This window comes from Gracilinanus agilis, chromosome 5 (genome assembly GCF_016433145.1).
Source record: "Gracilinanus agilis isolate LMUSP501 chromosome 5, AgileGrace, whole genome shotgun sequence".
Taxonomy (NCBI): Eukaryota; Metazoa; Chordata; class Mammalia; order Didelphimorphia; family Didelphidae; genus Gracilinanus; species Gracilinanus agilis.
In genome coordinates, this window is record NC_058134.1 from 212,860,519 (window position 1) to 212,882,725 (window position 22,207).

A 22,207-nucleotide genomic window follows, 5' to 3' on the forward strand; every position below is an offset into this window, starting at 1 on the left:
GGATGATTTTGGGGGGAAAATGGAAAAGACTTACATGAACTGATGCAGAGTGAAGAGAGCAGAATGAAGAGAACACTGTGCACAGAAACAGCAATATTGTATGATGTACAAACTGAAACATTCTCAAAAACACAATAATCCAGGATAATTCCAAAGAAAATTCCAAAGAAATCTTCCTCCAGGGAAAGAACTGATAGGAATCTGAATTTGGACCAATGCTTACTATTTTTCACTTTCTTTCCTCGTTTTTTTGTTGGAGTTTGTTTCCACAAAAAGAACTTATATTAGAAAATGTTTTGCATGATTAAACATGTGAAGTTTATATCAGAGTACTTACCATCTCAGCAACAGGGGAGCAGGGAGGAGAGAGTGGGGAAGGAGGGAGGAAGAGAATTGGAGACTCAAAAAATTTTTTAATGAATGTTAAAAATTATTTTCATGTAATTGGGGGAAATTTTAATTTAATTTAATTTTTTAAATTTTAAAAAGAATTATTGGTCTATTTGAGAACTATGATTAAAAAAAGAATCTAGACATTAAATTTCAAGGAATTATCAAGGAAAACTTCCCTAATATCTCATATAGAGTGTGAAATAGAAATTAAAAGAATCCGTTTATCACCTCCTAAGAAAGATCCTAAAAAGAAACTCCGGGATTATTATGCCTAAATTTCAGAGCTCCCAGATCAAGGAGAAAATATTGCAAGCAGAAAGAAAGAAGTAATTCAAATATCATTAAACTGTAATCAAAATCACACAAGATTTAGTAGTTTTTATGTTACATGATTGGAGAGCTTGGATTATGATATTCTGAAGGGCAAAGGAGCTAAGATTAAACCAGTAATCACTTACCCAGCAAAATCAAGTATAATCCTTCAGGGGAAAAACCAAGACGTTTAATGAAATTGAGGACTTTCAAGTATTCCTGATGAAAAGATAAGAGCCAAAGAGAAAATCTGATTTTCATATATAAAGTGCAAGAAAAGCATAAAAAAGGTAAACATGAAAGAGAAATAATAAGGAATTCAGTTAAATTAAATTGTTTATATTCCCATATCGGAGGATGATACTTGTAACTACTAAGAACTTTATCATTATTAAGGCAGTTAGATTGATTTTGAAGGGATGATATAAAAAAATTAAGAGATGAGAAATAGGATAAACTGGGAGGAGAGAGAAAGGAGAGGTAGAATGGGGTAAATCATTTTACATAAAAGAGGTACAAAAGAACTTTTACATTGGAGAGGAAGATGAGGGGGTTTCAAGCAAAACTTGAACCTTCTCATTAGAATTGGCTCAAAGAAGGAATTATTTATTCATTAAGGTAGAGAAATCTATCTTGCCCTACAGCAAAAGAAAGATGGCTAGGAGTGGGGGGAGAGGGGGAGGGCAGGGAAGGAGTTGCTGATAGAAAGAGGGTGGATTTGGGGAAGCAGTGGTCAGAAGCAAAACACTTTTGAGGAAGAACAGGCTGAAAGGACAGAGAGAGAGAGAAGGATGATTGGCAAGGGTGGGGGTGTGGAGGTGAATGGGGAGGGGTGAATAGCATAGAGGAAAATACCCAATAGTCCTAACTGTAAATGTGATGAGATGAAAATACCCCAAAGAAGAAGCAGATAGCAGAGTAGTTTAAAAACCAGAATACTGCAATTTGTTGTTTGTAAGAATCACTCTTGAAGCAAAGATAGACCCACAGAATAAAGGTTGGAACAGAATCTAATCTAAAAAAAATACTGGATAGTAATCATGATCTCAGACAAAACAAAAGCAAAAATAGATATAATTAAAAGAGGTAATCAGGGAAACTACATTTTACTAAAAGTTCCCACAAATGATGAAGTAATATCAATATTAAGCATAGAGGCACTAAGTGGCATAGCATCCCAAACTTTAAAGAAAAAACTAAATGAATTACAGGAAGAAATCGACAGTAAAATAATACTTATGTAAGACTTCAACTTTCCTCTTTCAAATCAACATAAATCTAACAAAAAAATAACAAAAATAAGTTATGGAGATAAATTAGTTATTATATAGAAAAGTTAGTTATTATAGACCTCTGTAGAAATCCAAATGAGAATAGAAAGGAATATACCTTTTTCTGAGCAGTACATGGCACTTTCACAAAAATTGACTGTATTAGGATATAATAACTTCACAACCAAATGTAGAAAAGAATATTAAATTCATCATTTTCAGATCATAATGCACTAAAATTATATTCAAAAAAGGGTAATTAATTGAAAACTAAATAATCTAATCCCAAAGAAAAAGAGGGTCAAAGAATAAATCACAGAAACAATTAAATTTCATAAGGAGAATGACAACAATAAGACAACATACCAGAATTTTAGGAAATCAAACAAAGCAGTACATAGGGGGGGAAATTAATATCTCTAAACACTTACATCAATAAAACAGAGAAAGAGTAGATTAATGAATTGGGCATGCAACTAAAAGAGCTAGAAAAAGAACAAATTAACAATCCACCATTAAACACTAAATTGGAAATCCTGAAATGAAAGAGATTAATACAAATAAAAGAAATACATTGAACCAAAAAATAAAACAACACTAAATAGACAAACTGTTGGTTAATTTGATTAAGAAACAAAAAAACTCAAATTATTGGTATGAAAAATGAAAAGGATGAACACATCACAAAGGGAGATGATATTAAAGAAATTATTAGGAACAGTATATTTTTGCACCAATTTTATGCCAACCAATCTAACAATCTAAGTGAAATGGATGAATATTTATAAAAATATAATTGTCCAGATTAACAGAATCCAAAATAAAATACTTAACCCTATCTTAGAAAAAGAAATTGAGTTTCTTCATCAATGAGTTTCCTAAGAAAAAAATCAGGACACTATGGGAATAATATATTTTATATAAATATGGATTGTGGAAATAAAAGGAATTTAGACTATAATAATCTGTTGGATTTGCTCAAGCTTCCATTCTTTCCAGGGATCATTGATCCTACAGAACCTTAACATAACAGCAGTGCTTTGCAACTGTGGCTAAGCTTGAGAAATGGCAGCTGCCAACTAAACCTGGACCATAAACTAAGCAGCCAACTGAGCAAAGACCCTGCCTTAGGGATTTTTCCAGATAAAGCAAACCCAGGAGCAGTCTCAGTGACTTTCCAGATAAAGCAACTATTACTCTAAAACAATTCAACCCCTCTTGTTTCTACCCCAGGAATGGACACTCCTCCTCCTGAGTTATGTAGTTTTGAGAAATAAAAGCTAGTTCAAGCCTGTAGCTGGTGGGCTCCTTTCTTAGGAAAGGAATGCTGCACGCATGCCATTCTGCTTAGAAGAATAAAATGTGCCTCTCTCTGGTTCTCTCTCTGTCTCTGTCTGTCTCTGTCTCTCTCTGTTTGTCTCTGATCCATGGGCCCAGACACATGGGAAGGTATTGGGAAGGTATTAAAATATAAATTGTATTTCAATTTATGACATAATTCATGTAATAATAGTTCAACAAAAAGTGCTAACAAATAAAACATAGATTGGAACACTAAAAGCAGACTTACTTCTAAGGGAGCAACTACATGGCTCAATGGATTGAGAGCCAGGCCTATAGAGGGGACCAAACTTCCTAGCTGGGTGACCTTGGGCAAGTCACTTAACCCCCCCCCCCCCATTGCCTAGCCCTTATCATTCTTCTGCCATGCACCAATACACAGTATTGATTCTCAAACAGAAGGTAAGGCTTAAAAAAAAGTAGACTTACTTCTAGCAATGGATGCCAATGAGTTATTGGTTTTCTGTGATAGGCTAGCATTTCATTCCAATGATCTCGTCCAAGACCTTCAGCATCCAGTCCTGTCCTACATACTCCTATTACCTCATTGTGTCCTACCCTATGAATAATTAAGGATTATGCTTTTAATTTTATGTTCAAATATAAATAATCATACATCATAAAATATGCAAATTAATGGCCAAAACCAAGATTTTATTATAGTGAGTTTATCTTATTTTAACAGAATTAATATATTAACATTTAATTAACACCAAATCTACAAACTCAATTGATTCCAAAATGTACCATGAGGTATAAATTTTGTAATGCCAGAGAATCATTTATGTGTAATGTATACCATACCTAAAACCTTTTACTTGTGCCTGAATTATGCATATTTTCAAAATAAAAACCATAAGTAAAAAATATTTACCTGAAAAAAGGTACTGACATCTAATAATACAAATGTAATATGATTTCTTTCCATAGAAACCGTTTGTAATGCAAATTAGTTTCTGACTTGGAGCTGAATGGTAAATTTTTTGTAGAAAACACCACACAATCCAATTTAAATGAGTTTATTCATTTGTAAATATATACATATGCATATACATACATATATAATAGATATAGATATAGTATAGGTATATGTATACATATGTATGTATTAGGTGTATGTATGTATACTATATAGAATAAATCTTTCTATAGAATAAATTAGTCATACAGGGCTCTACCCATAGTAGGAAATATCTAATACAATTTGGCCTCACTTTAAGTATATTTCTTTGTGTGTTATATGTCAGGTGTGGACTAGAGGCAGGAAAAGAGAAAAATATTCTAAACAGAGGAAATGCCATGAACAAAGTCCAGAGGTGCCAGAACTTTTTGGGGACAGCAAATAGGCCACTTTTCTTCTGAAGTGAAGGAGAGTTTGTATGGAAGAGTAGTGAAAGGTATGTTACAATTAAATTGCTAAGCCCAAAAGTATGTGTCTTATTTGGTTAGGTCATGGGTTTGATTTTTTAGCATGTTGTATGACATGCAAAATGGCATTAAAGCCAGCTTGGTAATCTATAGAATGGATTAAATTTATCCTTGGCTCCTCTACTAATTTTCTGTTCTTTACCATCATAAAAGATTTATGACTAATACCTAGTTTATAGATGAAAAAAGAAACTCTAGTGTGAGTGACTTGCCCAACATATAGCTACTAGTTAGCTTCTAGCATGGTGCTTTCTCCACTCAACAATACTGCTAAGAATTAATGCCATTAGTTTACCTTTTTAAAAATCTTTAAATATGTTCACATATGTACGTCTAATATTTTACTTAATCTATTGAAAATTGGAAACCTTTTGATAATAGAAAATAAACCTAAAAATCTAGATACCCACAGCCTAAAATCTCATGATGTACTTTTGAAAAGACCATTTAGATAGGAAGACATACTTACCTATCATAATCCATGACAGCAATCAAAAGGCTGACCTGGTCCACATTTTCAGGAGGAATATCAAAAATTATGGCCTCATTATAAACTGGATTTAAAGTATTTTTTTTAGTAGTTGTTTTTCTTTTTTTTAATCTTCGACCCTCACACATTAATGACACTTTTACATATGGATCTGAAAATAAAAAACATTATTTTTATAAAGCTGTGGGATTACAGAATTCCAATCAAATTGTTCAGTACTATGAACATAAATTAATATTTAATATAAGAGAAGAATGGTTTTCATGTAACACTTAGGATTTCCAATCTTATTGCTTATGAGAGCAATGGTAGGGCAAATAAAGGACCAGTTTTGGAGGCAGGAAGACCTGAGCTTAAATCTGGCCTCTGACACATAATAACTCTATAACATCGATGATACACTTAGCCTTTTAGTGCTTCGGAAAGCTTTGTAATACTGTAAGTTGCAGCTCAGTTACTAGCTGGATTGTTGGAGGGAATGTCATACTAAGTCCTCCACAGTGAAGAATGTACAGGTTAAACCAGGAAAAAAATGTATAGCATGATTTATATTAACAGTTTCAATCACAGAAATAATAGCAGATTGAGATAATATATTCAATGGTATATTTTAGTATTATTAATTGATCAGGATTAAATAATCTTGGAATTAATTTGATCTGGCTAGTTTTGATAAAAATGGAAGAATATTTATTTTTATCCAAGAAAGGCAACTTGAAGTGTTTTATTTTTTCTTCTAAGACAATTTTGATTTCTGCAGGAACAGACAATAAGATGTTAAACAATATGGCTAATTATGTGAGATTAATATTATTTAATTCTTACTACAATAATGTAAACTCAGCATCTAGATACATGTGGTGGCAAGTTCACTGTGGGACCAACTCCTACATATATTGAGAAGGAGAAACAAAGCAGGGAGAGACAGATAGGGAGACAGAGCAGGTGGAGAGAGAAACTTTTGAAGATGTAAGCATGGAAGAAAAGCCAGCTTCTTGACATGTCCTTGATTTCCAGTTTATCCGCCTAAAAATCCTTGAGGAATTTCTCTTTGGGAAAGATAAGAGTTCTCTTGGAAGAGATGATATTTCATCTTCTCGTCTAAAGAGTTCATATCAACCATATTTTATGGCATACTGTAATCTATATAATTTCTCCAATTTCTATTTGTTCTTTGCTTGGATAAATGGATTTTTTTGCTATTCACCATTTGTAATTTTTTTTTTGTAATCAGTGTAAACTAGAAGGGAGTAACTTAGTAGGTACAAGTTTGGGGGAACTCTCCCCTTTAAAGGATAGCAATTAGAAACACAGCTTAATACTGAAACTATATATCTTAGACTCTAATATGCTAAGTACTCAGGGACTAGAAAAAGGATATAGGGCTCTTAGCCTTGAGCTACTCAGGAGTTGGCCTGCCCATACCCTCAACAATCATTCTGCCCCACAGAGAGGCCATCTAGGCTTTAGATTATATCTATTAATGCATCATCATTAGCTTTTTTTTAATGATCGACTGAGCCTTCAGTTGCCACTTCTTGTGCAATTTCCTGGCTTGGAAATGCAACAAAAATATAGATGAAAACAGCAGATTTTGTAATACACTCATTATCCTATATCTCAGACAAAGGAAATAGATCCATTCTAAGTATGCTGTTAAGCAGTTCTCACATATAGTAATGTAAATCAGGAAGCAAGGAGATTCACTTTCAAGCAATTAAATAGCTCTTTTGGTTTTAAATATTTTTTCCTGAGAATTCACTAAAAAATATGAGTACAAAAACATTATGAGCAGAGTTCCAAAAACAAAACAAAAGTTGTAATTCTGGAAAGACAGAACCATAGAGCTGGAGTATATGTTATATAGGTGGCTTCCATTTTAAACAAACAAAATTTTTAAATTCAGTTTTCAATGTATCCCACTGCTATTATTATGCTTCAAAAATAATATGTACTTAGTAGTAGAATTATAGCTAGATCAAGAACAGACTAGTGGTATGTTTTGTTTTGAAGGGTGCATTTTGATCTAATGGCTGGATGTGTACACACCTGATGATCCCATGATATCCATTGCCTTGAGATTTCTGCACTTGATGACTATTAATGTCATACGCCCAGCCGTAGGTAAATAACAAAGGGAAAACATAATTTCACCCAGATCTATACTTTCCTAAAAAAGGAAAATACAGTTATATATATTTTTCCAAATAGGTCAATGTCTAGAACATCAAATATTGGGGAAAAATTAAATATTATTTTCATAAAGTACTCACATCATTTAAAACTGCTTTGACTAGCATTGCTAAAAGCTTATTTTAAAGAAGCTATTCTACTCAGGGTTAATGAAAGTAATCATCCAGAAGTAGAGGAAATTAAAAGTAATTTAGTCACAATATTACTACCATATTCTCATCTCAATACCATCAGTTCTTTCTCTGGATGCAGATGGCTTGTTTCATTGTGAGGCTCTGGGATTGTCTTGGATCACTTATTGCTGGGAATGCATGATGGTGAACCTATGGCACATGTGCCAAAGATGGCACACAGAGGCCTCTTTGTTAGCATGTGCATTGTCCTTGGCAGAGTTAGTTATTAGAAAGGTGGAGGGAGTCCAGGGGAGCTGCTTCCTTTCTTCCCCCTTTTGACCACATTTCTTGAGCCCTCTGCACTAACTCTCTTCCCTCAGTGGAGTGCTCAGGCCACTTTCTCCTTTTCTTCCTCCCCTGTTGGGGATAAGGTAGCAGTGGGGGCACTCAGTCTTGGGGGGGGCAGGGGACAACACGCAGTTGTGGGGATGGGGCACAACACATAGTCTCTATAAAGTTCTAAAAGCTTCATCATCACTGAACTAGGTCATTCACAAACACTGTTGTTGCTGTGTGCAACGTTCTGGATGCTCTCACTCCACTTTACATAAATTCATATAAGTCTTTCTAGTACAGAAGCCCATTACATTCGATTTTACCACTGTCTATCAGTCTCTGTGTACAATGTTCTTCTGGCTCTGCTCCTTTCACTCTGCATCAGTTCCTGGAGGTCTTTCCAGTTCACATGGAATTCCTCCAGTTTATTATTCCTTTGAGCACAATAGTATTCCATCACCCGCATATACCACAGTTTGTTCAGCCATTCCCCAATTGAAGGGCATACCCTCCTTTTCCAGTTTTTTGCCACCACAAAGAGCAAGACTATAAATATTTTAAAATCGAATGTAATGGACATCTGTACTAGCAGCAATGCAATGACCCAAGACAATTCGGAGGGATTTATGGAAAGGAACACTATCCACATTCAGAGGAAGAACTGCAGGAGTAGAAACACAGAAGAAAAACAACTACGTGGACACTTGGGTTGATGAGAACATGATTGGGGATGTAGACCTGAAAAGACCACACCCATGTAACTATCAATAATGTATAAATAAGTCTTGACTGACCACACCAGTGAAAATGCAAATTAGCTGGGGGGGGGGAAGGGGTGTGAGTCGGGGGATGGGAGGAGTGAAGAGGGTGAAGGGTAAAGTAAAAACATGACTTATGTAACCAGGGAAATTTTTTCTAAAAATAAAAAATTATTTAAAAAAATAAGTCTTTCTAGGTTTTTCTGAAATCACTGCTCATTATTTCTTATTGCACAATAATATTCAATTACATTATATACTATAACTTGTTCAGCAATTCCCCAATTGACGGATAATCCCTCTATTTCCAATTTTTTGTTACTACAAAAAGAGCTACAACAAATATTCTTGTACAAATGGATTCTTCCTCCTCCCTTTTTTTTTATCTCTTTGGGATATAATATTGGTATTTAGTATTGCTAGATCAGAGGGTATGTACAGTTTTAGAGTCCTTTGGGCATAGTTGCAAAAATTTGAAACCTTTTAAAAAAGAAAATTAGATCTGAAGAGATTGTTTCTTGAACACCTCAAACAACAGATCTGTAAAAGGCATAACTAAAAGTAGCAGGAGAGGAGAATAACAGCAAGAGGGTGGCAACACAGAGGTCAGTAATACTTCTTTCTGAATGTATATAGACAGGCATGAAAGCAGAAATCTGCTAGAGGAGTGAAGAGGTAGATAAAAGGCATTATGGAGAGAACTTGGCAACATCCTGCCTATAGGTAAATTGATGCTATTTTTGTGAGATGACATTAGAGCATAGGTGGGTAAATGAAAGGGGTAGGGATAAGGAGGATAGAGAGGAGTGAGCTAGTAATGAATGACAACTTAAGTTTCAGAAACTGAAAAGATCAGTGATGGTTGATAATCAGGGTTATGGTGGAGGACAAGCCCTACCTGGGGCCAGTGTCCTTTCTGACACATGAATAATTGATATTGTTCTGGGAGAAGGAGCAACAGAAACAGGGAATTCATGGGGCATATCCTACAAGGCAGTAGTAATCTGATTTTTAAAAAAAGAGCAGAATATCAAATCAACAATATATAGAAGAAACAAGATGAAATCAGAAGAAATAAAAATAATAAGACTATATTATGTATGTAGTTACATATGCAAAACAGAACACAAAAGAAATGAATACTTTAAAAATATAAAATACTCAAATTACTATACCAGATAGCAATATTAAATAACCAAACCTTAGAAAAAGAATCAGCTCTAGCTATAAAAGAACTACCAGGGGCAGCTGGGTAGCTCAGTGGATTGAGAGCCAGGCCTAGAGACAGGAGGTCCTAGGTTCAAATCCGGCCTCAGACACTTCCCAGCTGTGTGGCCCTGGGCAAGTCACTTGACCCCCATTGCCTACCCTTACCACTCTTCCACCTATAAGTCAATACACAGAAGTTAAGGGTTTAAAATTAAAAAAAAAAAAACTACCAAAGAGAGGGGAAAGACCTTCTGATTCTGATATACTCACAAAAGAATTCCATCATATTTTAAAGAAAAAATTTCTAGCCATACTTCACAAATTATTCTTAAATATTGGAAAAGGTAGAAAAATACCAGGATTCTTTTATGAAGCAAATATAGTCTTTAAAAAAAAATCCTTGCTTTTTGAGTTAGAATCAATACTGTGTATTGGTTCCAAGGCAGAAGAATGGTAAAGACTAGGCAATGGGGGTTAAGTGTCTTGTCTAGGATCAAACACCCAGTTTTGAACCCTGGACCTCCCATCTCTAGGCCTAGTTCTCAATTAACTGCACCACCTGGCTATCTCTGGGTATCCTTGATAAATAGTCTTAAATCATAACCATGCTAAGATAAAGCTCAGAAAGAAAACTAGGTCAATATCATTCATGAACTAATTTTTTTTAATTTTAATTATTTAAAATTTATAATAATTTTAATTTTTTAATACTTTCTAAAAGGCCACAGCAATTTAGCAAAAAAAAAGTTAATCATTATATTATGATCAAGTAGGATTTATATCAGGAATGCATTAGGAACATTGAAAAAACAATCAACATAATAAATCAATTAAAAAAAAATAAAACATCCAAAATCACATAATCATAGTCTTTGAAAAAACCATTGACAAAATACAATATTATTTTATGGTAAAACTCCTAAGAAGTATAGACAGAGAGAGACCTTTTAAAAATTATTGTAAAGATCATCTCACTAAAACCAAGTTTTAAAACTAAGGCTAAAACTGTATCTTATGGAATGGGAATACATTGAGAATCTTTTCCAACAAATATGAAAGTGGAACAAAAATACATATTTTCTCTGCTATTATTTGATATAGTCTCTGGAATGCTGGCAGTAGGAATAAGATAAGATAAAAAATTTGAAGGCATAACGATAGCTAAAAAGGGGATAAAACTATAGCTGATAATGGCTTTGGCAAAAATGCAGGTGACAAAAATCCTTAAAAATCAACAGCATTTCTGGGGCAGCTGGGTAGCTCAGTGGATTGAGAGCCAGGCCTAGAGTCTGGAGGTCCTAGGTTCAAATCCGACCTCAGACACTTCCCAGCTGTGTGACCCTGGGCAAGTCACTTGACCCCCATTGCCTACCCTTACCAATCTTCCACCTATAAGTCAATACACAGAAGTTAAGGGTTTAAAATTTAAAAAAAAAATCAACAGCATTTCAAAATAATATGTATATTTTTTAAATTCAAGAATCAATAACTAAAAGGAAAACTCCATTCTACTCCAACCCAAGGCAGATAGTCTCTTTTCTTTTTTTAAAAAAAATTTAAATATACATATATATTTATTTTTAATTTTTTTATTAGAATATTTTCCATGGCTACATGATTCATCATCTCCTTCCCTCCCCACACTCTCTCCTCCCCTCTCCCAAAGCCAACAAGCAGTTCCACTGGGTTATACATGTATCATTGTTCAAAACATGTTATTCATATTTGCAGTAGAGGAATTCTTTAACATAAAAACCCTAATCACATCTGTATTGCACTATGTGGTCAATCGTATATTTTTCTAATGCATTTCTAGTTCCACAGTTCTTTCTCTGGATGTGGATAGTGTTCTTTCTTACAAGTTCCTCTGGATTGTCCTGGGTCATTGCATTGCTGCTAGTACAGAAGTTCATTACATTCGATTGTACCACAGTGTATCTGTTTCTGTGTACAAGGTTCTCCTGGTTCTGCTTCTTTCACTCTGCATCAATTCCTGGAGGTCTTTCCAGTTCACATGGAATTCCTCCAGTTTATTATTCCTTTGAGCAAAATAATACCTGGAGAGGTACAAGACATCAAAGGATCTGGCCCCCCACCATACTAATACCTAAACCAGGAAGAATGAAAACAGAAGAAAAGACTAATTTCTCCAATGAATCTTCAGCAAACTTTTAAAATAAAATACTAGCAAGGAGATTACAGCAATATATTACAAGGATTTGCAGGTGAGATTTATATCAGGAATACAGTAGGGCTGGCTGGTCCAATATTGGGAAAACTTAGCATAATTGACTGTATCAAAAACAAAACCAACAGAAATCATATGATTATCTCATTAGTTGTAGAAAAAGCTTTGACAAAATAAAACATCTATTCCTATTAACACTAGAGATCATAGGAATAAATAGAGCTTTCTTTAAAATGATATATAGTATTTATCTAAAACCATTAGTAAGAATTATCTGTAATGAGGATAAGGAAGACTCCTCCCCAATAATTTATGGGAGGAAGCAAGGATGTCCTTTTACAATACTATTTTTTGATATTTTACTTGAAATGATAGCTATAGCAATAAGAGAAGAAAAAGAAATTGAAGGAATTACAATATGCAATATGGAAACAACTCTACACACAAGATGGCATACTTAGAGAATCCTATAGAATCAACTAAAAGACTAAATTAAATAATTAACAACTTTAGATAAATTGCAGGATATAAAATAAACTGACAAATCATTAATATTTCTATACATTATCAACAAAGCACAGAAGCAAGAGAGAAAAAGAGAAATTCGATTTAAAATATTTTAATAATAAAATAATTTAAAATAACAATATAAAATACCTGGGAGTCTATTATCCAAAACAAACCCAGGAAATACATGAACATAATTAAAAAACACTGTTCACAAAAATGAAGTCAGATCTAAATGACTGGAAAAACATCTGTTGCTCACAGATAGGCCAAATCAATATACTAAAACAACAACTGTACTTTAATTTACCATACCAATCAAACTGCCAAAACGTTATTTCATTGAGCTAGAAAAAATAATAACAAAATTTATCTGGAAGAACAAAAGGTCAAGAATATCAAAGGAAAAATGGGAGGAAAAAAGTGAAAGGAAACTGATCTAGCAATACTAAATCTCAAAGATCTCAAAGTGTATTATAAAGTAGTAATCATCAAAACACTCTAAAGGCCTAAAAATAGAATAGCGGATCAATAGAATAGATTAAGTAAACAATACACAGTAGTAAATGGCCATAGTAATCTAAAGTTTGATTAACCCAAAGATCTCAAATTTTGGGACAAGTACTCACTATTTGACAAAAATGGCTGGGAAAACTGGAAAGCAGTTTGGTAGAAACTAGGTATAGACCAAAATCATACCATATACCAAGATAAGGTCAAAATAGGTATATGATTTAGACATAAAATGTAATACAATAAGCAAATTACAGCAACATGGATTATGATAAGAGAAAAGTTTATTACTAAATAAGAGAGAACACTAAGAGATATAAAAAGAATAATTTTGATTCCATTACATTTAAAAATTTTTTGCAAAACTGAAAAAATGCCACAAAGATTAGAAGAAAAGCAGAAAACTGGGGGGGGGGTTACAAATGTCTCTGACAAAAGCCTTATTTCTCAAAGATATAGAAAATTGAGTCAAATGTTTAGGAATACAATTGATAAATCATCAAAGGATATGAACAGGCAGTTTTCAGGTGAAATAATCCAAGGTCACATAAAAATGTTCTAAAATGCCTACTAATTAGAGAAATCTAAATTAAGGATTCTTAGGTACCACTCTTAGGTACCACAGCCACCAGATTGGGTAATATAACAGAAAAGGAAAATAAGAAATGTTGGAAGGGATGCAGGAAAATTGGAGCACTAATGCACTGCTGGTAGAGTTGTGAATTGATCTCACCTTTCTGGATAATAATTTGGTACTATGCCCAAAGTTTGTATCCCAAAGAGATTAAAAGCTGGGGGAAAGGGAGAAGCACTATTTGTACAAAAATATTTATAGCAGCCCTTTTTGTCATGGCAAAGGATTGGAAATTGGAAAGGATGCCCAACAATCGCAGAATGGTTGAATAAGTTGTGGTATAGATTATGAGGGAATACTATTGTGCTATAGGAAATCCTGAGAAGGATGACCAGAAAAACCTGGAAACGCTTATAAGAACTAAGTGAAGTGAGCAAAACCAGAACATTGTACACAATAATAGCAATATTGTACAATGATCAATTGTAAATGATATGGCTATCTCAGCAACAGAATGATTCAAGACAACTCCAACGTATCTATCATGAAAAATGCTATTTACCTCCAGAGAAAGAAATGATGGAGTATGAATGCAGATTCAAGCAGACCATTTTTCACATTATTTCTTTGATGGGATTTTTTTTATACATATCTTCTTTCACAACAGGATTAGTAGTAAAATGTTTTGCATGATCACGTGTATAAGTGTATATCAGTTTGCTTATTGTCTCAGGGAGGAGGAACGGAAGAAGTGGAGGGAGGAATTTTGGAGCTCAAAATGTTAAAAAATGAATGTTATAAAAAATTTTTACTTGTAATTGTAAAAAATAAAATATTACTGAAATTGCTTAATCAAAAAGAGGGAAATCTCATTCCAAATTAACTAAAAAATTCAAACATTATCTAGGGAGTAATGTCTGAAAGCTCTCAAAAGACTAGAATTATAAAGTGCTCCTAAAAGAAATAAAAAAACAATTTAAATATTGGAAAAATAGTCATTGCTCATAAATACGTCATGCAATATTAATAAAAATGACAATACTGCCAAAATTACACTTTTGATGTTATATCAAATTACTAAGGGAATATTTTATAGAAGTTGATTAAAATTTTTTTTGAAAAACAAAAAAATCTAGAATATCAAGGAAAATTATGAAAGAAGTAATGAAAGGGGATAGCACTTCGAAACCTCAAACTACATTGTAAAGGAGCAGTCATAAAACCATCCAGTATTGTCTACAGAATAGTGAGATAACTCAATGGAACAATTAGCCAATGGAGATTCACAAACAATAGAACTCAATAATTCACTGTATTGCTTAAAAAAAATGCTTGGACAACTGGAAGCAGTCTGGCAGTTTTTTTTCTCAGGGTTGTCCTGAAGTCTTTAGATAAACAGTTAATAAAAGGTCTTTGAAATTTAAGACAGTCTCCTCAATTGGGTCAATTGGGGGTGCTTAACTGGAGTTTTCCCTTGGAAATTGTTGTGGTACAGTCCAAATGTTTATTCTGGGAAACACACAGGCATCTTATTTTACTTGATAATCTCTGAGGGCATCACTGAACTCTTTTGGAAATTCCCCAGGTGTAAGTTTCACAAGAAACTTATCCAATGATGTTTGTTTTTGTCTACATTTCAAAATTCCTCTAAAGTGGGAAATGGTCTTGTCATTTAATAAATTTATAATTCTGCTTGTTACATAATAATAAATTTATAATTCTGCTTATTATAATTGTTGATCAGGGTGATTTTTTCAACAAAGTTTTGCACTTCCACCCATTTTGCTCACATTTTCTTGATTAATGAAGAGGGGACATCCTCATTTGCCTCCTCACCAGAAGAAAATTTCTCTGCCACTAGCTGTTGCTTCTCCCTTTCAAGTTCCTGCAGCTCCTCTGTTTTGAGCTCTTCTTTATGTTCTTGAATATAAAGTGATCCTTTGTTTCAGCTGGAATGGACATATGCTTTCCAAGATTGCAATGCCAACAAGTTCTAGCAAGCACATTAAGTGCCAAGCAAATGTCAAATACCCCCCAAATTTTTCTCATCAAAATATATCAAATACCAAATTTGATGAGTTTCAAAACCATCCAGGACCAAGGTTTAACTGTCTATAAGAGTGATGGGCAAACTACGCTTCTCGGGCCAGATGCAGCCCCCTGAAATGTTCTATCTGGCCAAGTGACATTATTCCTAATGTGATGAATACAATGAGTAGGACACAATACAATGAAACTTTGAAAGAGTTGCCTTAGAAACAGACTGACAGATGAGCATTTCCTTTCCTTTGGCCCCCTCTTTAAAAAGTTTGCCCATCACTGGTCTATATAACCAAATTCCAGAATAAGTTAAGAAAAAAATTCTTCAAGGAGCCAAAAAGACAATTCATACCATGGAGACACAGTTAAACAAGATTTATCAACTCCCACATTAAAGGAGCAAAGGCCTTGAAATATGATATTCCAGAAGGTAAAGAAACTAGAATTATATCCAGGAATAATCTACCCAGCAAAACTGAGTGTAATCCTTTAGAGGGAAAATGGATATTTGATGAAATAGAGGACTTTCAAGCATTCCCTAAGAAAAGACCAGAGGTGAATAGAAAATGTGACATTTAAACATAAGACTCATGAGAAACATAAAAAGATAAACATGAAAAATTAATTACAAGGGACTCAATAAAGTAAAACTCTTTATATTCCTATATGGGAATATGCTACTTGTAAATCTTAAGAACTTTATATTTATTAGGGCAGTTAAAAGGAATTTATATGAACCAAAGGCATGAATGTGAATCAATTATATTGGTATATCTCTCCCCCAAAATGAAAGGGTGAGAAAAAGGGATGTACTTGGAGAGGCAGGAAAGGGGAAGTAGAAGAGTGGAAAGAGTTTTACAGTGGAGGGGAAAATGGAGGGGCCAGTGGATGCTTGAACCTCCCTTTCAAAGGAGTCAAGTTTCACTGGATCACAGAGTTCACAGAAGGGGGTGAGGTAAAAGAAGACTGGGAGAGGAGGAGCAGGTTTTAAAGAGACTTGAAAACCAAATGGGATTTTTTTTTCTTTTGTTTGCACATAATTGTTTGCCTGTTACTTCTAATGACCTGAGAGATCCTTCAAACTAAGGACTAGTTTCATATTAATTTCTATTTTCAGTGCTTAGTAATTCTGAGTGGCTTTAACATCAGAGTTGGCAGAGATTATTCAAAATGGCTTATAGTAGGCACTTAATTTTTTGTTGAATTGATTGGATATTTGGTAATTTAGAGATCATGGGTAACTTTGGAGAGAACAATTTCTCAGTAATTTCACTTAGATACTAAAGTCAGAAGCCAGACCACAGAGAATTTTAAAAAGAATAAGAAAAAGTAAAGATTAACTGAAGGGATGGACAAAGGGGTGTGGCTGAACAAGTTATGGTATATGCTTATAATATAATATTATTGTGCCATAAAGAATGACAAACAAGATGATCACAATAAAATATGGAAAGTTTTATATGAAATGATGCAAATTGAAGTAATCAGAAGTAGGAGAATATTGTACACAGTAACATAAATACTGTATGATGATCAACTGTGATTGACTTAACTATTTTCAATAAGGAAAGAATCCAGGACAACTCCATGGGACTCATGATAAAAAAAGGTTATCCACCACCATAGAAGGAATAGATGGAGTTTGACTACAAATTGAAACATAACATTCTTCACTTTATTTCTTCCATTAATTTTTCTCTAGTATAAGCAATATGTCTCTTGCTCCCCAATACGATGAATAGGGAAATATATGTTATATGATAGTATATGTACAACTATATAATCTTACTTGCCTTCTTGGGGAGGTGGGAAGAGGGAGAAAGAGGAAAAAGAATGTGACCAATTTTTAAACAGAGCTAATGTGAGAATTTGTTTCTCTTGGATAAGCATATTTATTATAACAACTTATATATAACAAATCACATGTATTATTATAGTATATGTAAAAATAAATATTTATGCTTTAAAAAAAGAGAGAGAAGAGACTTAGGATGATGGTGAATGATAGCCATTGGAGAGAGATGCAAGTGAGGGTTTTTTGAGGATGAGGGAAACAGTATGTCAGTAGAAGGAAAGAAGATGGGGAGCAAATGAAAATAAATGGGAAAGTGAGAATGATAGAGGGAACATTCTGCTGAAGAAAAAGGAAAGAGATTACTTATACATATGAAGTTTTTTAATGGCTTAAGAGGCACCAATTTTTTCCAAGAATATATGTTATAATGTAAAATATTTTGCATAATTCAGTAAGTCCCTCTACATGTATAAATATGAAATGTGATTTCTTTCAATAATTCCCTTCAAAATCTTGTTCTCTCATTATGAAAATTAAAAAATGAAATTTCAACAACTGACAATATTGTGGTATTGTAGTAAAACATTTCAACTTAATTGATGAAGTGTGTTAATACTAAAAGCAACTCATCTATACCATTTTTATGAGAAATGATAAGTATTGAATATAAGCATAATAAAGAAGCATACTTCCAAGCAATTTTAGATAAAAAAATCTTTTTGGTTTCTTTGTTCCTGATTTTTTATGTCCCTATAGAACAGGGGTCTGCAACCTTTTTGGCCATGAGAGCCATAAATGCCACATTTTTAAAAATGTAATTTCATGAGAGCCTTACAGTGCTCACAGTGTGCACTCCTGTAACAGCGCCTGAAAAAAAATGACTTTATGGCTCCTGCAGAAAGAACCATATCTGGCCCTCAAAAGAGCCAGATATGGCTTGAAAGCCATACGTTGCCAATCCCTGCTATAGAAGATCAGTGTTTTAAAACTCATTAAAATTGATGAACACAGTTTTTAAGTAGATCCCTAGACAATAGAAATTTTTAAACCACAAAAAAAATCAACTGTTCTACATTTCAAGTTTATTCGTTTATCTCTCTTCTATGGCAACTTTTGTAGGAAATGACTTGCCCTACAAAGGTCCAGAAAGCTCTCTTACCTTGGAAGCTGACTCTAGCCCTAAACTTTATAAAATGAAAGGACCTTATTCCTTTGTGGTTGTTTTTTTCCAGACATTCAGGCCACCAATGCCTTCATTCCTTTCCAAATACCCTTACTGACTCTCCCTACTTTCTCCATAGTGCCTTCAAGCTGGATAACTTCCCTTTTCTCTCTTCCAGCTTTCTCTTATATGCTGGTCTCCATTATAATGCAAGCTTCATGATAGTAGGGACTATCTTTCTTTTTATTTGTACTGGTATTTCTAGAGCTCTGCATAGTGTCTGGCATATAGTAGCTACTTAAATGATTGCTAACTCAACTCCCCCCTTCCATTTTGATACAATATTAAAAAGTAGCAAGCTTCATCTTGGGTTCACCGCACTCTAAAATTAAGATTAATTATAATATATATTAATATTAAAAGTTTAAAATTTTATATCCATTCATAGTTTTCATTAATTTTAATGATATTTGCTATGACATCGAAATTAGAATTAAATGTAAAATGTATAGTTAAATTCAATACTGTGAAAACTAATTTGGTTGCATTGAGATCTAAGATTCACAAAAAAAGTGTTTAAGACCTTATTTTACTATCACTATCATGATAATCTTATTAGATGCCCATATAAAGATTCTTACTGAATAGCTTCCTAAAAATATACACTATATATCCATCCATATATATATATATACAGACATATATATATATACATAATATGTATTTATATGTAATAACTATGTCGAAGATGTTTGGATGATTGTATCATCTTTCCATCCAGTTCAAGGATAAAAAATAAAATAACACCTCAAATGTTCTTATGTTGCAGTGAAAACATTTTACTGGAAAGAATTCATTTAAGTAAATCATTACTTACGGTAGTGGCACAATGGATATCTTTCCACACTGAAGCTTCTCTGGAAAGATCAGAAACTTCAAAAAAATTATCCAGAATCACTTCTCCAATCATGTCATGTCTAGAGAATCTATCAAAATCATATATACTTAAGTGTAATTTTCTGTTGCTCAATTCATCATAGGCTACAGGAAACTGAAAGGTTTCTTCAAATAGGGGATTTAAAGTCTTTCTGTGTACCCGGGTCTGAAACTTCTTTTTCCTATCTGGAAGAAGATATATTTTCACATAAGGATCAGATGTTCCTGTGAAGTCTTTTGCAGGTAAATCTAAGGCTTTGATAATATTAACAATGAGTAGTTCATTTTCATAATCATATTGGAGAGTAAAGTTAAGTTTCCCACAAGTTTTGACATCTTCTTTCCTGCTGCCCTCAGAGTCAACTGATTTCTGTTTATAGAGCTCAGGTTTTATTCTCCCAATGCTGGTGGTTGTCTCTCCCCTCCATGAAACTGGTTCTGTGCCCACAGAAAAATCAACACTGGACACTTGTATTTGCCTTGGTAGATGTCTCCTGAAGGAATTATGCCTGCATGTATGTACACACACACACACACACACAGAGATACACACACAAACACAAACACCACTTAGATTATCTAGAAGAAAAGGTACACAAATATAATGATTTTTTCATATTTTATATTATTAAGCAATTTTTAAAAGTACAGAAATATAGAATGCAAGATATTTTCTACATTTATGGGTTTTTCTACAAGTTTTTGGCACTTAGTAAAACAATTTTCAAAAGAAATACTTTCCACTCAAATGTGTAAGATTAAGATAAAATATTTGATTTTGATGTCTTCTTAATACCTGTATATTTCTAAAGAAGATTCTGAGGGTAAAGAGGGTCCCCTAAGGAATGTTTACTTAAGACATATGGTACTTTCTGGGTCCTGGTTTTCCTCCTAGCCATCTGACCACTCTTTCTGTCTCCTTTGCTTGATCTTCTTCCAGATCATACCCTTTTAACTGTAGGTATCTCTCAGAGTTCTGTCCTCTTCTCCCTCTATATTGCTTCATTTGGTGATCTTATCAGTTCCCTTACCTATTATCAAATCTACCTTTAATTTCCCAATCTCTCTGCTAACTCTCAATCTCTCATCTACAACTGCCTTTCAGACATCTCGAAATGGATGTCCAGTCAATAGCTTAAATGAAAAATGTCCAAATTAGAATTGAAGTTTCTCCTCCAAAGCCTCCCTACTTCCAATGTGTCCTTTTACAATCCTCCCAGTCTCCCAAGCTCACAACCTAGACACAATCCTGGACTCATCATGATCTCTCATTTCCCATATCCAGGCTGTTGTCAATTTTATCATTGCAGCATCTCTCATATATATGTATATATGTATATATATATATATATATATATATATATATATATATCCCCTTCCAGCTGAATAAATTATAAACTCCTTGAGGACTAGGACTATGGCGAATTTAAATTCTTATCACCCTAAAATATAGCACAAGGCTCAGCACCAGAGCAATAAGCAGGACAGAACAACTAGAACTTTAGAGGATGCTGACAATTCCTCAATAACAAGCAATGGAGCCTCATCCCTAGTTAGCAGGGAGGCATAGCAAGGCAACACACATATATTAATAGGGCTTACTATGGGTCAGGCAGTGTGCTAAGCCCNCACAACCTAGACACAATCCTGGACTCATCATGATCTCTCATTTCCCATATCCAGGCTGTTGTCAATTTTATCATTGCAGCATCTCTGATATATATGTATATATGTATATATATATATATATATATATATATATATATATATCCCCTTCTTTCCTCTAGCACTGCCACCACTATGTCAATATGGCAATAGTTTGCTAGTAGATCAGTGTACCTCAAATCTCTCCTTACTTCAATCCATTCTCCACTCATTTTCCTAAAATGTTCCTTTCTACATTTCCAGGCTTCCCTTGCTCTTAAGCATGTACTCTTCTATGCAGTTTCACTGGCTTCCTGGTTGGTTATTCCAAAAATAAGACACTCCATCTCTTGGGTCCCAGCATTTTCTCTGGCTGTCCCCTATGCCTGGATTATTCTCCCCATCCAATTTGTTTACTGATGTTCCTGGCTTCCTTTAAGTCCCAAAAAAGCAAGCAATGGAAAAGACTAAAATGAATGACTAGAGCAAATTCCATTTTGCTTTGGCTGAACTCAAAATTTTAGAGGTAGCAATCACTATTTCCAACAAGATAAAAAAAAGAGAGATCAGTAGGGAAATTACCCATTACATTAGGCTAGTAGTATTATAGATAATGAGTCAATATCAACAACTAATATATGTACCTAGTAACCAAATGTAGTCTATTGAGATCTAATCTAACCAAATTATAAATAAAAAAGGAACCAAGGAACTGGATAGAATATTAGAAATATAGAGATCATAGGTCTCGGGCAATTACTGAACTGAAATAAAAAGGACTTTACATCTCTCAACTACATATGGCATATTTCCATAAAATGAACATGTATTGGTAGTACAAATTTGTACCAGATATACTAAACATATCATTTACTGAACATAATGCAACAAAATATATTTCATAAATAATTTCTAAAGAACACATTTTAAAGAAGAGACTAAATTACATAATTATAATGAGCAAATTAGAGAAACAATAGAAAATTTCATCAAAGAAAATGTCA

The 22,207-nt window shown here is 33.6% G+C and overlaps 1 protein-coding gene across 1 annotated transcript in view; it reads right to left on the minus strand.

Annotated features, from left to right (window-relative positions):
• The window catches only part of SYT10 (synaptotagmin 10), a 72,877-nt gene that overhangs the window by 10,936 nt on the left and 39,734 nt on the right, over positions 1–22,207 (minus strand). Inside the window, exons 3-6 of the mRNA XM_044677975.1 lie at positions 19,501–20,068; positions 7,285–7,405; positions 5,215–5,386; positions 3,747–3,876 (exon numbers count right to left, since the gene is read on the minus strand). Coding sequence (XP_044533910.1) covers positions 3,747–3,876; positions 5,215–5,386; positions 7,285–7,405; positions 19,501–20,068 — 991 coding nt within the window. The remainder of the gene's footprint in view (positions 1–3,746; positions 3,877–5,214; positions 5,387–7,284; positions 7,406–19,500; positions 20,069–22,207) is intronic.